Raw genomic sequence first — 18688 nt, 5'->3', positions numbered from 1 at the left:
TAGGAGTCTGTTCTCCTCCTGCAGGGTGACACATATAGAAGGGGATATGAGGCTGTTCTCCTCCTGCAGGGTGACACATATAGAAGGGGATAGGAGTCTGTTCTCCTCCTGCACGTTGACACATATAGAAGGGGATAGGAGTCTGTTCTCCTCCTGCAGGGTGACACATATAGAAGGGGATAGGAGTCTGTTCTCCTCCTGCAGCATGACACATATAGAAGGGGATAGGAGTCTGTTCTCCTCCTGCAGGGTGACACATATAGAAGGGGATAGGAGTCTGTTCTCCTCCAGCAGGGTGACACATATAGAAGGGGATAGGAGTCTGTTCTCCTCCTGCAGGGTGACACATATAGAAGGGGATAGAAGTCTGTTCTCCTCCAGCAGGATGACACATATAGAAGGGAATAGGAGTCTGTTCTCCTCCTGCAGCGTGACACATATAGAAGGGGATAGGAGTCTGTTCTCCTCCTGCAGGCTGACACATATAGAAGGGCATAGGAGTCTGTTCTCCTCCTGCAGGCTGACACATATAGAAGGGGATAGGAGTCTGTTCTCCTCCAGCAGGGTGACACATATAGAAGGGGATAGGAGTCTGTTCTCCTCCAGCAGGGTGACACATATAGAAGGGGATAGGAGTCTGTTCTCCTCCTGCAGGGTGACACAAACTAAAAGAAAAAAATTGTCTCTCCTTTTCCAGAGGTGTTTTTAAAAAAAGCTAATGGTCTTTTTAAACTTTTGCAGGTTCTGGTATTCCAGAGATCAAAGTTACGTTGAGAGGGGTAGTCCTTGCCGAATTTTTCACTTTCCGCACATTTATTGCCAAATTAATCGGTGTCACCTGCACCCTTGCTGCTGGAAGTACAATATTCCTTGGGAAAGTGGTAAGTATCACTGCACAGGTCATAACATAAGAGATACGGGACAGGAAGGAGGTGTAGCGACAGAGCTGTATGATGTGTCAGTTGTTGCAGTGCTAGGTCTTCAAGGATTCCTCGTAGGATTCCTGCCAGAATTTCCTGGATTCATATGGTCACCATTACCAAGAATTCTTGAGTTCTCGAGCATATCCTCTGACCAAAAGGGTATTTAAGTTCCAGCCTTTGAAGTAACTAGTGCTGTTTGTTTTCACCAGCTATCTGAGAGACAAAAAGCTATAATGACTAGTCTTTTTTTGTGCTGCCTACCACAACCCCTGCCTAGACCTGAATCTTTTCTTGCCTGCTGCCTGCCAAGACCCCTACCTGGACCAGACTACTCTTTCGTGTGCCAACTGCCATGACCCCTACCTGGACCAGACTTCCCCACTTGTGTGCCACCTGCCATGACCTTACCTGGACAGGACCATCCTCTTGTGTGCCGCCTACCATCACCCCTACCTGAACCAGACTACTCTCTTGTGTGCCACCTGCCATGTCCCTTACCTGGACCTGGACTACACTCTTGTGTGCTGCCTGCTATGACCCCTACCTGGACCAGACTACTCTCTTGTGCGCCACCTGCCATGACCCCTACCTGGACCCAACTACTCTATTGTCTAATGCATCGTGAACAGCCTCCACACCATTGCCCTTCTGTCCCAGCAAGTTGGTATTTCCAGCTACAGAGCCACTTTTAATCGCTGTCCACTTCTGCGTCATCCTCTGCCAGTTCTCTGCTGGTCCCTCAGTCACTCACGCCTCATCTTCGCCTATCACACCTGAGCTCAAAGTCTCCCTTCGGGAGCGTTTCTCTGGAGTGGGCACCATAGTCTTTCTATTTGAAGAAAAGCATGAAGTTTGGACTTTTTATCTCTTGGAACATAGAAGCGAGTTATTGACCAAAGTCTTATCCTTATCTGAGGCAGTGGCTGAAGTATATGATGACCCTCACTGAGCTGCCAAAGCAGAATCCGCTCTTGTTGGTAGAGTGTGGACACTCAAAGATACGATGCCGCCCTCAGGCATAAGTTCCACCTCAACCTTTCCAGACCTCTGAAGAACAGTGGTGTCATCCTCAGACTAACCTCTCTCTCTATTGTGGGATCTTGGGTCCAGGGGCGGACTGACCATTGGGCCACTCAGGCAATGCCCATGGGCCCCGAGCCACTAGGGGGCCCCATCAGGATTGCCAGCCTCAGTAAAACCAGAGACAGTATGTAAAAATCTGTGTTTTTTTTACATCTGTCTCTGAAATGTCCCTTACCGACATCCTTTTGGTCCTACAATCCCAAGATTATAGCTGCCCCACCTCTCCGGTACCTTCTCAGCCAATAGAAACATGTCTGTGTATACTGTGTGTACATGTATGTGTATACTGTGTGTGTGTGTATACTGTGTGGCCCCATAATCTCCTATTGCCCGGGGGCCCCATGAGTTGTCAGTCAACCCCTGCTTGGGTCACTTCGTTCATAATTTTTCATGTGAGGCCTTCTAGATTGGAAGCCATCCTCTCCTCTCCCTCCCTCCCATTCCCCCTTCTTCATCATTTATAATTTTCATCCTCTTGCTCTTCCTAATTGCTTCTCAGAATACCTTGTCCTCAATGTGTAAAAGCACTTTGCTTTCTTCATTTCAAACTTGAAGTTGCAAGAGTCCCTTTCTTGCACTTAGTCATAGGCAAAGAAAATGCTGAGTGGCCTGTTTGCCATCCCCAAAATCATCAACCCAGTAGCAATCAAGGTCAGGCTTCCGCACTTGTTACAGGCCCATCTGGTGTTCTACATTTCTTGTTTGAAGCCAGTAGCTCTCTCCACTTTTCCCACCGATCAACATCACCGCCACCTCCTATTCCCTTGACTGGCTCAGAAGAATTCAAAGCTGAAACAACTGTGAAATCTACGCGGACATTGGACAACTTCAGTGTCACGTACATGGTGGAAGAGCCTGATACAACGACTCAGGGTTCCGAGCCTGATACAACGAGGAACTGACTCGGGGTTCCTAATGGAGTAGAAAGGTAGCGCAGGAATCCAGAGTGGCACGAGTACCTGATGTTCTTGCTAGCTACAGGGCTGGAAAGGATCTTCTGGTCAAGCAGTGGATGGTCATCAGTTAATTACAGCAAGCAGAGATGCCAGGTAGCAGTCAATGAACTGTAGGCAGGAACAGGCTGGCACTGGAGGCAGCAAGAAGGTGAACCGCAGGCAGCTTGCAGACAGATGGAGAACAGGCACCAGTGGATAACAGGCAGATGCTTACAGCTTGAAAATCCAGCAATGACTGGAACATAGACAGGTTCAAACAAGCTGGGTCATACACAGGCAGACAGATCAGGTACAGATGTGGAAGCAAGAGCAAAGTCACGGTTCAGGCCAGGTCAGTAACAAATCAGCAGAGTAGCAGTAATGGACACAGGCAGATCAAGGTCAGGAACAAGCTGGGGTTGATGCAGACAGAGTTCAGGACCATTCAAGGCAAGCCAGGTCAATAACTGGAGACAGGTGCAGAGTAAAAGGATGCAGGTTAACACGGGGATTATGTAGACAAGACAGCTCCCAACATTCAGTATCTGATTATATTGAAAAGGGTTTGGCACAGAGAAAAACTCTATGGATCTTGCAAGCCATGTCTATGCCCCCAGGATGATCAGAGCTTTTCCTCATACACTGTGCACATCCTGAAAAAACTAGCTCTATGGGCATCCGGAGGCTAACCGTGGGGTGGTTTGATGTTAGCAGTACTTGCATGATCCCTTCCAGATCTTTCAGGATTCCTCACAGCATACTTGCAGGGATGCCAAGAATCTCCACTACCTTCAGGACCTTCTGTGTTCCCACTAAAGATGATGGGGCATGTCCTCTGGCCAGAAGGGTATTTAGGCTCCAGCCTTTGAAGGGGCTGGTACTGTGTTTCATCGCAAGCTGCCTGCGAGCTTAATGGCAGGTACACACGATCGGAAATTTCCGACAACAAATTTTCGATGTGAGCTTGGTGTCGGAAATTCCGACCATGTGTAGGCTCCATCGGACATTTGCTGTCGGAATTTCCTGAGAGCTGAATCTCAAATTTTAGGACAACAAAATCCATTGTCGTAAATTCCGTGCCTGTGTAGACAATTCCGACGCACAAAATTCCATGCATGCTCTGAATCAAGCAGAAGAGCCGCACTGGCTATTGAACTTAATTTTCTCAGCTTGTCGTACGCGTTGTACGTCACCGCGTTCTTGACGTTCGGAATTTTCGACAACATTTGTGTGACCGTGTGTATGCAAGACAAGTTTGAGCCAACATCCGTCGAAAATAAATCCACGGTTTGGTTGTCAGAAATTCCGATCGTCTGTATGCGGCATATGAGATATAATACTTATCTGCCAGTTGCCCGTTTGCTGCCGACCCTCCTCCTTTCCTGGCCGGACTTCTGCTCGAACTTGACTACTGTCTTGGCTGCCACCTTCCAGGACCCCTGCCTGGACTTTTATAAAGTCCAAAATGGAAACTAGTGCACTCCTCGCAGTACTCGACCTCAAAATAATGGGTTCTCGAAGTGAATGCCAGCGCTCCAAATGAATGCCTTTCATGTGTTCATTTTGAAGCTAGTGTCATATAAGGCGTAAGAAATCAACGTTTTGGGACCTTGCGGGGTTCCTTTCTCAAGGCAACATAGTGGCTCATTATGTCACTATGTTACCTTAAGAAAGGAACCCTGCGGGAACCCCAAAACCTTGGTTTGTTATGCTGGTGACTTTGCATCTTTGACCTGCCTGCATCTGACTACCCTCTTGCCTGCCACCTGCCATGACTTCTGCCTGGACCCAACTACTCTCTTGTCTACTGCATCCAGGGCAGGACTTAGGGTGGTGGGGGCCCCTGGGCTTGAGTCACTTTCGGGCCCTACCTTCTATACATTACCGTATTTATTGGCGTATAACACGCGCCGGCGTATAACACGCACCCCGATTTTCGACTCTCGGGTCCTCTCGTCGGCGGCTAAGGGTCCTCTTGCAGTCCAGAGTGGAGCCGAGAGTAGCCGAGTGTACTCGGCTTGGCTCACAGTCACGCCCAGTCCCTGTGTTATGTCCATCATAGGGCGTGACTGTGAGCAGAGCTGATCCGAGTACACTTGGCTATGTATCTCGGTGGGGCCTCCTATTGGGTGGGGCCCATGGGCTTGAGCCCAGTCAAGCCCAATGGTAAGTCCAGCCCTGACTGCATCGTAAAGTCTCTGCACCACAGCCCCTCTGTCACCTGATGGGGGCACTATACTATCAATACATAATTAGTAGATATATAGGACAGGATGGAGATGTTGTGTTATAACAGTATGAGGGAACAGTATAAGAATAGTAGAGATATCCAAGGCAGGATGGAGGTGTAGTGACAGTGCTGTGTGAGAGGTCAGTACAGAAATAGTATATATACTGGTTGGATATACAGAACTGTGTGAGGGGTCAGTATAGGAATTTTGGGGAGGTGCAGCCTGGGATGATGGTACAGTAATTGTAATTTTCATGTTTTAATAGGGACCTTTTGTCCATATGGCCACCATACTCGCAACTCTGCTGGGAAAGGTCATGCTTAAACTTGTCGGCACCAAAGAGGTAAGACTGTGCTTCACTGATCCACTTATAACTGAAGCCTTGCAACATGTGATCTACTTTCTCCAGTTCGCGTGGAGCTGTACCTGTAGAATGATTGGTTCACCTTGATTTTTCTCTTGTTGGCGCCATCTAGAATCCAAGCCGCAAGTATGAACTGTTGATTGCCGGAGCTGCGGTGGGTGTGGCTTGTTGCTTTGTTGCCCCCGTAGGAGGTAGGTGGTCTACATTATTATGTTTTTTATTATGCCATGCTTTGGATTTGTAACCATATATTACACATTGACAGCCATGCAGCAAGTGTTTAGAGTAGAATTCCAGTTAGTAAATGTCACCAGTTATCAGATTATGCGTGCAGTTTCCTTTCTTGTTCAGTGAACTTTGTCTTCTTTGCTGCTCGGTACAAGATATTGTTATAATACGAAGGGGCTGGTAAAGATTCAGAACTGGAGCAAGCCGCTTTTAATCTCATTCACCAATTTAGTTAATCAGTTCCCAGCAAAAACATTTTTTTTGCATGGGATTGCTTTTTAACAAGCCTTTACTTGCTTAGCAGAGGTCATTAAAAATGTCAAGGGTTGTATGTCAAAGACCTCGTTCACACAAGTATACTACAGGGTACACCCGTGCAAGGGCTGTGTTTTCCCCCACGGGGATACACAGGTGTTCCCTGCATCCCTCTGTAGGCAGGTCCGTTCATGTCAGTTGGGCACGGACACAACTGTTGCTCCCAATTTGAGGTGGGTGGCTTTTAACACACATTGGGGGCCGTGCAGATGTACAAATTCTACCAACTAATTAAAAAGGACCTGGACTCTGGAAGCTGTGTCCAAATAAAGGTAGGCAAAGGGCAAAGGTACATTTGATTAGTCACTAGTATTTCCTGTGGTTTTCATGCAGTTGACCTCTTCTCATTACTGGCTTACTATACCTTGTTTCTGTCTCTGTGTGGAGGTGGCCATCTTGGGGGCAGGGATCTGCTTCCTTATGTCAGAGCCTCAAGCAAGTTAGCTGTCATGGTAAATAGTCAGGCTCAGAGTCTGGTAACTGTAGCAGTAGAGAGGCTCTCACCAACCAGCAGGATAGGTATACAAGCAGCTCACCCTGGGGCTCACCCGAGGCATGAAGTCTAAGCACTTATCAGTGTTCACTAGATGGTGGACATCGGTTTTGTTGCATGTTAGTAACAGGTGACGGGCCTCGGGATCGCCCCACCAGGAGGTGAGCAAACTGTGGTCAAGTAGCAGATATAGCAGGTAGGGGTCAAGCAGAAGCGTAGTCAGTATCTCACCAACCAGCAGGATAGGTATACAAGCAGATCACCCTGGGGCTCACCCGAGGCATGAAGTCTAAGCACTTATCAGTGTTCACTAGATGGTGGACGTCGGTTTTGTTGCATGTTAGTAACAGGTGACGGGCCTCGGGATCGCCCCACCAGAAGGTGAGCAAACTGTGGTCAAGTAGCAGATATAGCAGGTAGGGGTCAAGCAGAAGCGTAGTCAGTATCTCACCAACCAGCAGGATAGGTATACAAGCAGATCACCCTGGGGCTCACCCGAGGCATGAAGTCTAAGCACTTATCAATGTTCACTAGATGGTGGACATCGGTTTTGTTGCATGTTAGTAACGGGTGACGGGCCTCGGGATCGCCCCACCAGGAGGTGAGCAAACTGTGGTCAAGTAGCAGATATAGCAGGTAGGGGTCAAGCAGAAGCGTAGTCAGTAAACAAGCCAATTAAACAGAAGCATAGTAGAGGAACAAGCCAAAGTTTGGTGACAAGTGGTCGCAGGTTGGGATCAAGCAGAAGCATAGTTGCGGAATAAGCCAAAGGTCGGTAACAAGTGGTCGCAGGTTGGGATCAAGCAGAAGCGTAGTTGAGGAAAAAGCCAATGGTCAGTAACGAAAGAAGAGTTAGATGGGGGCAAATAGTAGAAGCAGAGGAGTGAGGTGTAGAAGAGACTAAATTAGTGTGCGATAGAAATATAACTTGATGCTGTATAGAGGAAACTGCCATGGTTTAAAGTTTGAAATTAGCGGTGAACAACTTGTTGAGTAAAATGTATCTACGTCTCTATAATGTTTTGTTTAGTATACGCTAAGTTACTTTAGTCCGAGAGGTGCCAGGTTTATTTGTTTTATGTGTTTTCCTATTTTTTGATATTTCGTGGATTAAAGCGGGATTCCACCCTAAAGTGGAACCTCCGCTGATCGGAACCCCCCTCCGGTGTCACAATTGACACCTTTCAGGGGGGAGGGGGGTGGAGATACCTGTCAAAGACAGGTATTTTCACCCACTTCCGGGCATAGACTCCCACGGGAGTCTACGCCATTTCCTGCCCTGCCGCGCTGTCTGCTGGGACACACACGGGTCCCAGTGACAGCGCGGAGATTTCCTATTGCGCGGCGCAGCTCGCGCATGCGCAGTAGGGAACCGGGAAGTGAAGCCGATTCGCTTTACTTCCTGATTCCCTCACCTCGAATGGCGGCGGCAGCTGCCGAGGCCCGAGCGGTCGATCGGCCTCGGCTGCCGGCATCGCTGGAACCCGGGACAGGTGAGTGTCCATTTTTTAAAAGTCAGCAGCTGTAGTATTTATAGCTGCTGGCTTTTAATATTTTTTTTGGGCGGAATCCCTCTTTAATGTCACAAATCTGTATGTATGTTTAAAAAAAAAAAAAAAAAATTAAGTGGTCGCAGGTTGGGCTTAAATAAAAGCTGGGGGGGGTCAGTTGTTGTTGCTTGAAGGGACCTACTGTTGAGGGAGGGGTCTATTGTTTCTAGCTGCTGGAGGGTCTACTGATGCTGGTTGCTGGGAGATCTATTGTTACATAGTTACATAGTTAGGTTGAAAAAAGACACAAGTCCATCCAGTTCAACCACAAAAAAAAAAAAAAAAAAAATGAATTTCATACAATCCCATATACTCAATTCTATCCCCACAGTTGATCCAGAGGAAGGCAAAAAAAAAAAAAAAACCAACAGAGCATGATCCAATTTGCAGGAGAAAAAATTCCTCCCTGATTTTCCCCCGGATCAACTTTACCTATAAATGTCAGTACCCCGTTATATTCTGTACATTTAGGAAAGTATCCAGGCCTTTCTTAAAGTAATCTACTGAGTTGGCCAGAACTACCTTTGCAGGGAGTCTATTCCACATTTTCACAGCTCTTAGCCCACGTACACACGGTCAGAGATTTTGCCAACCAAATCCATCGGATTTTGCCCGTCGGATTTAGTCTGACGGATTGTGTCCGAAACTGTTGCATACACACGGTCGGGCCAAATTGGCGAAAAAGCCGATCTTTCAGAACGTGATGACGTAATTTAGTTACGATGGGACTACATTCAGGCTAGTAGCCAATAGTTTTGATGTAGGAATTTGATCTGAGCATGCGTGGCACTTGGTCCGATGAAAATGCTCTACACATGATTGGATTAGGTCCGTCCGGCCCAGTTGGTCGGGAAATATTTCCAACATGCCAGACCCAATTTTCCGACGGAGATTCGGACGGAATCAGTCCGATGCATACCACACACAGTCGGATAATCTGACGACACGGTCCGATAAGACTCATTCTGACAGATTCTCCGACCGTGTGTACAAGGGTTTACTGTGACGAAACCTTTCCGTATTTGGAGATGAAATCTCTCTTCCTCTAGACGTAAAGAGTGCCCCCTTGTCCTCTTTGTTGAATGTAAAGTGAATAACTCAACACCAAGTTCACTATATGGACCCCTTATATATTTGTACATGTTGATCATATCCCCCCTTAACCTTCTCTTCTCAAGAGTGAATAAATTCAGTTCCTCCAATTTTTCCTCATAGCTGAGCTCCTCCATGCCTCTTATCAGTTTGGTTGCCCCTCTCTGCACTTTCTCCAGTTCCCCGATATCCTTTTTGAGAACTGGTGCCCAAAACTGAACTGCATATTCCAGACGAGATCTTACTAATGATTTTAACAGGGGAAAAATGATATCCCTCTCTCTGGAGTCCATACCTCTCTTAATACAAGAAAGGACTTTGCTTGGTTTGGAAACCGCAGCTTGGCATTGCATGCTATTATTGAGTTTATGATCTACCAAAACCCCCAGATCCTTCTCCACTATGGATCCCCCCAGTTGTACTCCCCCCTAGCATGTATGATGCATGCATATTCTTAGCCCCCAAGTGCAGAACTTTACATTTATCAACATTAAACCTCATCTGCCACATAGTCGCCCAATTAGACAGAGCATTGAGGTCGGCTTGTAAATTGGAGACATCCTGTAAGGAGGTTATTCCACTGCATAGCTTGGCGTCATCTGCAAAGATGGAAATGTTACTTTTGATCCCAGACCCAATATCATTTATAAACATATTAAAAAGTAAGGGTCCCAGCACTGAACCTTGGGGTGCACCACTGATAACCTTAGACCATTCAGAGTAAGAATCATTAACCACTACTCTCTGAATTCTGTCTTTTAGCCAGTTTTCTATCCATTTACAAACTGATCTTTCCAAACCTGTAGACTTTACCTTACACATGAGCCGTGTGTGCGGAACTGTGTCAAACGCTTTTGCAAAATCCAAGTATCCCATGTCCACAACCACCCCTCTGTCCAAGTATTCCACGTCCACCGCCACCCCTCTGTCCAAGTATACCACGTCCACCGCCACCCCTCTGTCCAAATATACCACGTCCACCGCCACCCCTCTGTCCAAGTATACCACGTGCACCGCCACTCCCCTGTCCAAGTATACCACGTCCACCGCCACCCCCCTGTCCAAGTATACCACGTCCACCGCCACCCCCCTGTCCAAGTATACCACGTCCACCGCCACCCCTCTGTCCAAGTATATCACATCCACCGCCACCCCTCTGTCCAAGTATACCACATCCACAGCCACCCCTCTGTCCAAGTATACCACAGTTCACAGCCACCCCTCTGTCCAAGTATAGCACATCCACAGCCACCCCTCTGTCCAAGTATACCACATCCACCGCCACCCTTCTGTCCAAGTATACCACATCCACCGCCACCCCTCTGTCCAAGTATATCACATCCACAGCCATCCCTCTGTCCAAGTATACCACGTCCACAGCCACCCCTCTGTCCAAGTATACCACGTCCACAGCCATCCCTCTGTCCAAGTATACCACGTCCACAGCCACCCCTCTGTCCAAGTATACCACGTCCACAGCCACCCCTCTGTCCAAATATACCACGTCCACAGCCACCCCTCTGTCCAAGTATACCACGTCCACAGCCACCCCTCTGTCCAAGTATACCACGTCCACAGCCACCCCTCTGTCCAAGTATACCACGTCCACCGCCACCCCTCTGTCCAAGTATACCACGTCCACCGCCACCCCTCTGTCCAAATATACCATGTCCACCACCACCCCTCTGTCCAAGTATACCACGTGCACCGCCACCCCCCTGTCCAAGTATACCACGCCCACCGCCACCCTCTGTCCAAGTATACCACGTCCACCGCCACCCCCCTGTGCAATTATACTATATCCACCGCCACCCCTCTGTCCAAGTATACCACAGTTCACAGCCACCCCTCTGTCCAAGTATATCACATCCACAGCCACCCCTCTGTCCAAGTATACCACATTCACCGCCACCCTTCTGTCCAAGTATACCACGTCCACCGCCACCCCCCTGTCCAAGTATACCACGTCCACCGCCACCCCCCTGTCCAAGTATACCACGTCCACTGCCACCCCTCTGTCCAAGTATATCACATCCACCGCCACCCCTCTGTCCAAGTATACCACAGTTCACAGCCACCCCTCTGTCCAAGTATACCACATCCACCGCCACCCCCCTGTCCAAGTATACCACGCCCACCGCCACCCCCTGTCCAAGTATACCACGTCCACCGCCACCCCCCTGTCCAATTATACCACATCCACTGCCACCCCTCTGTCCAAGTATACCACAGTTCACAGCCACCCCTCTGTCCAAGTATATCACATCCACAGCCACCCCTCTGTCCAAGTATACCACATTCACCGCCACCCTTCTGTCCAAGTATACCACATCCACAGCCACCCCTCTGTCCAAGTATATCACATCCACCGCCACCCCTCTGTCCAAGTATACCACAGTTCACAGCCACCCCTCTGTCCAAGTATACCACATCCACCGCCACCCCCCTGTCCAAGTATACCACGCCCACCGCCACCCCTCTGTCCAAGTATACCACGTCCACCGCCACCCCCCTGTCCAAGTATACCACGCCTACCGCCACCCCTCTGTCCAAGTATATCACATCCACCGCCACCCCTCTGTCCAAGGTTTTACTTACCTCTTCATAAAAAGAAATCAGGTTTGCCTGACAATTTCTGTCTTTCATGAATCCATGCTGTCTGTTGCTTAAAATATTTTTTTCCTGCAAGAACTCGTCTATGTGGTCTTTTATTAATCACTCCAGTATCTTCCCGAATATAGAAGTTAAACTAACAGGTCTATAGTTACTTGGTAAAGACTTTGTTCCCTTTTTAAATATAAGCACCACATTGGCCCTGCACCAATCCAGTGGTATTATTCCTGTCATTAATGAGTCCCTAAAAATTAGATACAATGGCTTTGAATTCACAGAGCTCAATTCTTTTAGGATCCGTGGGTGGATGCCATCTGGCCCAGGTGCTTTATCCTGTCCAAATATTTCTGGACCATAACACTTTTGAGCCATTGTGGATCATTTGGGGCTGTGTCACTACCACCCCCATTATGGACATGAGCTCCCCCATGCTCCTTTGTGTACACAGAGCTGAAGAAAGTATTTAATTAATTAGCCTTCTCTTTGTCCCCAGTCACCCACTCCAGATTATTTTGTAAAGGGCTTACATGCTCAGACCTGACCTTTTTACTATTAATATATTTGAAGAATTTTTGGGGGTTTGTCCTACTATCTTTTGCAATCTGTCTTTCATTTTGATTTTTTTTATCCTTGATTTCCTTTTTACATATTCAGTTATATTCTTTGTAACATCTAAATGGCACTAGTGTTCCTTCATTTTTATATTTCCTGTTGCTGGGAGATCTATTGCTGCTGGGAGGAATTTTGTTGCTGGGGATTATATTGTTGCTGGCTGCAGAGGATCTACACTGACTGCCCATTTTATTAGGTACACCTGTTCAATTGCTTGGTAACACAAATTGCTAATCAGCCAATCACATGGCAGCAACTCAATGCATTTAGATATCTAGATGTGGTGAAGATGACTAGCTGAAGTTCAAACTGAGCAATGGGGAAGAAAGCGGATTTAAGTGACTTTGAACGTGGCATGGTTGTTGGTGTCAGACGAGCTGGTCCGAGTATTTTTAAAAAACTGCTGATCTACTGCACACACAACCATCTCTTGGGTTTACAGAGAATGGCGGGTAAAGGAGAAAATATCCAGTGAGTGGTGTTTGTTTGGAGGAAAATGCTTTGTTGATGTCAGAGGAGAATGGGCAGACTGGTTCCAGATGATAGAAAGGCGACAGTAACTCCAATAACCACTTGTTACACCAAAGGTATGCAGAATACGATCTCTGATCGCACAACATTAGAACCTTGAAGCAGATGGCAGCAGAAGACCACACCGGGTGCCACTCCTGAACAGGAATCTGAGGCTACAATTCACACAGAATCACCAAAATTGGACAATAGAAGATTGGAGAAACGTTGCCTGATCTGAAGGGTCTCGATTTCAGCAGCGACATTAAGATGGGGGGGTCAGAATTTGGCGCATGGATCCATCCTGCCTTGTATCAATGGTTCAGGCTGGTGGTGGTGGGGGTGAAATGGTGTGGTGGGGGATATTTTCTAGGCACACTTTGAGCCCCTTAGTACCAATTGAGCATTGTTTACATGCCATGGCCTACCTGAGTATTGTTGCTGACTGTGTCCATCCCTTTATGACTACAGTGTCCCCATCTTTTGATGGCTCCCTCAAGCAGGATAATGCACCATGTCACAAAGCTCCAATCATCTCACCACTGGACAATGAGGTCCCTGTACTCCAATGGCCTCCACAGTCACCACATCTCATCCAATAGAGCACCTTTGGGATGTGGTGGAAGAGGGAGATTGGCATCATGGATGTGCAGCCAACAAATCTGCAGCAATTGCGTGATGCCATCATGTCACTGAGGACCAAAATCTCGGAGGAACGTTTCCAACACCTTGTTGAATCCATGCCACCAAGAATGAAGGCAGTTCTGAAGGCAAAGGGGGGTCCAACCTGGTAATAGCAAGGTGGACCTGATAAAGTGGCCGGTGAGGGTATTTTACTGCTTTTCTTGCTATCATTAAATTCCATACAACTTTCTTAGCACCACAAAATGATACTTGGTTCTGTATTCTCTAAAAGGGGCAGTACAGGGGGTTGGAACCAAGAGACAGTACTCCGAGGTGGGTAGGGGGTGGAGATAAGGTTGCCACCTTTTCTTCAAGCCAAACCCCGCACACAGCAAATTTTTATTTTTAATTTACTTTTCTGATCACCAAACCTCCCACTTACATCAGAGTTCCCAGCACCTCCACTAAATTAAGGTTCCCAAAGCCCCCCTTACATCAGAGTCTACAGGGCCCCCCATACATCTGAGTCCCCCTTACTTTAGTGTATTTACTTACTTGGAGGCAGGAGAGAGAAGGGAGGTAGGGGGGAGACTTCAAACGCAGACATTTGATGGTGAGCCCACTCACCCGAGGATGGAGGCTCAGGCATCAACGCCTTTCATCCACTGTGTATCTGCCGAGCTGAGCTTCAAATTTCCAGCCCACACATCCCTTTCCTGAGGCATAGAACACCAGGGATTGGAGTGTAGGAGGGCAGACAGAGGGGCGGGAGGAGGAGAAGCAGATCAAGACCTTTCCTGTCCGTGTATGGGCCCATGTACACACCTATGCACTCTGCGGTTGTGGTACTTAGTTACTTGGGGAGCCACAGTCTATTCTGAATATTGTGTCCGGGTTTCAGACCACCAGAAACCCGGACACATGATTCAAAACCCGGACTGTCCGGGTGAATCCCGGACAGGTGGCAACCCTAGGTGGAGTCAAGGGTTGACTCTGAAGGTAAAAGTACCTGCACCTGTTCTCTGAGAAAAAAAGCCCTGTGTAAAAATATTACTTTCCTTTTTTACATTTTAGAATGGGGTGCTTGAGAATTTTAAAGGGTGCCTTGTCCGTGCGATCAGATTTTCAAAACTGTGCTCTTTGGCGCCACCCTTTGGGCTCCTTCTGCTAATTTCGTGTTAGTAGAAGTTTGGTGAGTGTTGATTCGCGCTTTTCATTTTGCGCTTTTCATTTCGTCCGCTTTTCAGTTCGCGCTTTTCAGTTCGTGCTTTTCAATTCGCGCTTTTCAGTTTTGTTTCTGAACGGCCGTTCGTCAACCAACCATATTGCGGAATCGGAGGAGATAACGTGTTATTTATTATTGGGCTTGGAGTTATTGCTTCGACCAAAGTCCAGTCCAGGAACAAGAGGAGGAGGAGTTCTTGAACCAAAACTTGGTTGCTTTATTAATCGTGACCAATTATGTCATATGCCTTTGCTGCGGGAGCTCCAGAAGAATAATCCGGATGATTTTCGGGATTATCTCCGGATGACGGACCCGTGCTTTCACACACTCTTGGCATTGCTGACCCCCTATATTAAGAAGCAGGACACATGCATGAGGCTTTTATTTTATTTATTTATATTTTTTGAATAAGAATGATTTGATTTGTTAAATTTTTTATATTTTTTTTATATTTTTGGATGCATAGAATGCACTTTTTGGTTAAGTTCTATGGGCAGATAGCATGTCCAATTTTAGAATAATACTTGGCTGTTTTACTTCAAATGACAGTTTGGGAGTAGGCAGTTACATTTAACAAAATACAATGTAAAATTAACAAGGGACACCAACATAGTTGTATCTTTGATCGTAAAAACTACGGGATAATGGTGTTGTGGTAACTTGCCCACAAAACTAAAATAATAATAAAAAAAAAAGCCTTTGAAAATTAATTTGCAATAGCTCCATCAGTATCACCAGCAAAGCAGCTTCATTATTATCCCATTATAGAAGAAGAGAATCTTTCTGTTAAAAAAAAAAAGAAGAGAATTGTGCGCTGCATTTCCAGATTTCATAATTTGCCGCGTCACGAATGTTAATTCTCCATTACGAACACTAGTTTACTTCCGGCGCATCCTTGCTTCCGAGCATGCATGTTTGTACTTTGGACTTTTGTCCGACGGACTTGTGTACACACGCTACGAAAATCTGACAACACACATTTGTCCACGGAAAATTTTAAAAGCCTGCCATCCAACATTTATCCACGGAAAATCTGACAACAATTGTCCAATGGAGCGTACACACGGTCAGATTTTCTGCCAACAGCCTGTCATCACAAAATTACCATCAGAAAATCCGCTCGTGTGTACGAGGCTTTAGACTGTAAGCTGTAAAATAATGAATGATGACCATTCATAAATTAAACTCACTGCATTATAAATACTGTGAGGCCTTGATCAATCCTGACTTTTGTGCGTTGGGCCTTGTTATAAAAGAATAAAAGGAAGAGAAGAAGGGAGGGGAGGAGAAGATTTTTTTATTTTTTTTCTCCCTCTTTCATATATTCTGAAGAAGGGAAAAAAATAAAATAAAGTCTACCTTGAGATCTTGGTTACAAACCAGGGATTACAACTGCACGAAGGAAGACATTGTTTTTGAAGGCCATAATGCCCAATCATTGGCTACTGGGGTATGGGCATGAAGGTTGGTCTTCGGGTCTACATTGCGCTATGTAGATATCAGGTGTCCAGTTTAGAGATAGTCGTCTTTTTGTTAGGTCCCTTTTTTTATTTTATTTTTTTATTACTATAAATCATGCTAGTATGACCTGCTTTCCTTCTGCATCTTTCTTTCTTTTACCTCATTTTTTATTCTTTCTTTTACTTTTTATTTTCTTTTTATTATGTAGCGGTGTAGTTGCCACGTGTAACAAACATCCACCACATCAACCCGCTGTCAGACTCCCATACATCACTTGCAGAGACAATGAACAGTCCTTTGCTTTGTTTTGTTTATTTGGGGGGGGCAACTTGGTTGGGGGAAAGGGGTATATGGGATGCCCATAGAATAGATCACTTCGCCATCATATTTAGAAATCTTATAGATTAGCAGAGGGCTCAAAATTTCAAGTCCTGAGCTCCTAGCCAGGCCTCCAAGGTTACTCGCCACCAGTGCCCCACTAGATCCCTACCCTGGCCAACCCTGCCCCGCCCCTAATTTCGCCCCTAGACACGCTCTCATAAATTATCTCATGAAATGACACTTTTTGACACTGTTTTATACAAAAATATATATATTATATTATAAATATTAACAACTTTATCAGTGCAGCCTCACCTGTGCCCCTCAATGCAGCCTCACCTGTGCCTACCATTGCAGCCACACTGTGCCCACCATTTCAGCCTCACTGTGCCCACCATTGCAGCCACACTGTTCCCACCATTGCAGCCACACTGTGCCCACCATTTCACCCTCACTGTGCCCACTGCAGCTACACTGTCCCTGTTGCAGCCACACTGTGTCTGTTGCAGCCACACTGTGTCTGTTGCAGCCACACTGTGCCCGTTGCAGCCTCACTGTGCCTTTGCAGCCTCACTGTGCCCATTTCAGCCTTACTGTGCCCACTGCAGCTACACTGTCCCCGTTGTAGCTACACTGTGCCCGTTGCAGCCTCACTGTGCCCATTGCAGCCTCACTGTGCCCATTGCAGCCTCACTGTGCCCATTTCAGTCTTACTGTGCCCATTGCAGCCACACTGTGCCCATTGCAGCCACACTGTGCCTATTGCAGCCACACTGTGCCCATTGAAGCCACACTGTGCCCATTGAAGCCACACTGTGCCCATTGCAGCCTCACTGTGCCCATTTCAGCCATACTGTTCCCTTTGCAACCATAATGTATACATTTCAGTCCCACTGTGCCCATTTCAGCCTTACTGTGCCAATTTCAGCCATACTGTGCCCATTGTAGCCATTCTGTGCCCATTGCAGCCCCACTGTGCCCATTGCAGCCATACTGTGCCCTTTGCAGCCATACTGTGCCTAATGCCCCATACACATAGTCGGATTTTCTGACGGAAAATGTGCAATTGGATCATGTTATCGGAAAATCCGACCGTGTGTGGGCTCCATCTGACTTTTTCCATCGGATTTTCCGACGCACAAAGTTTGAGAGCAGGATCTAAAATTTTCCGACAACAAAATCCGATCGTGTAAATTCTGATCGTGTGTAGACCATTCCGACGGACAAAGTGCCATGCATGCTCAGAATAATCTAAGAGACAAAAGCTATTGGCTACTGGCCTGTTTATAGCCCCGACGTACGTGTTTGACGTCACCTCCTTCAGAACGATCGTAAATTCCGACAACTTTGTCCGACCGTGTGTATGCAAGACAAGTTTGAGCCAAAATCCGTCGGAAAAAATCAGATGGATTTTGTGGTCGGAATGTCCGACCGTGTGTATGGGGCATTACTGTGCCCATTTCAGCCTTTCTGTGCCCATTGCATTGTAGTCTCACTGTGCCCATTTCAGCCTCACCTGGGCAGGGGAATACACGGCTGGAGGAAGAGGAGAGCCGCAGGAATCGGGATAGCACTCTGTTACCGGCGCTTACATTATAATTGTCTCCGCTCTGCTCGACACAGCCCCGCCTCCTCCTGACCCGTGCCTGTGATAGACAGAACGCATCGCAGCATTGGCCCGGCGTTCTGTCTATCACAGGCACGGGGCAGAGCGGAGACCATTATAATGTAAGCGCCGGTAACAGTGTGCTATCCCGCGGCTCTCCTCTTCCTCCCCGGGGCGATCGCTGGGAGAACGGCTCCCAATCAACCCCGCCGACGGTGCTCCCCTCCCCCTCACCCAGGCAGGCAGCCCAGCTCGCAAGCCCTCATTTTCCACTCGCGAGTAGGCAAGTGAAAAATTTGAGGGCTGGATTAGCACATAATTTGAGCCAGAAGGAATGATGTGCAGGTTTAACAGCTACAGTCTTTTTCCTGCATCACCATGTGCTGACTATTGCTCCTCCTCTGCTTCCAGAACTTCCTCATCAATGACCGTGTAATGATGAGGACATCTCCCTTGACCGTGTAAGGGTGATGTTCCCAGAAATCCTCTCCTCCTGCACAAA

At 47.2% G+C, this 18688-nt stretch overlaps 1 protein-coding gene across 1 annotated transcript in view; it reads left to right on the top strand.

The window, feature by feature from the left end:
- LOC143961617 (chloride channel protein ClC-Kb-like) overlaps nucleotides 1–18688 on the top strand; it is an 88938-nt gene that overhangs the window by 17516 nt on the left and 52734 nt on the right. The window contains 3 exon segments of the mRNA XM_077470938.1: nucleotides 742–881; nucleotides 5438–5515; nucleotides 5649–5727. Of these exon segments, the coding sequence (XP_077327064.1) occupies nucleotides 742–881; nucleotides 5438–5515; nucleotides 5649–5727 (297 nt within the window).

This window comes from Lithobates pipiens, unplaced genomic scaffold, assembly GCF_037356315.1.
Source record: "Lithobates pipiens isolate NorthernLeopardFrog02 unplaced genomic scaffold, aLitPip1_a1.2 Scaffold_8, whole genome shotgun sequence".
Lineage (NCBI taxonomy): Eukaryota > Metazoa > Chordata > Amphibia > Anura > Ranidae > Lithobates > Lithobates pipiens.
This window is presented reverse-complemented; position numbering and strand designations above follow the sequence as displayed.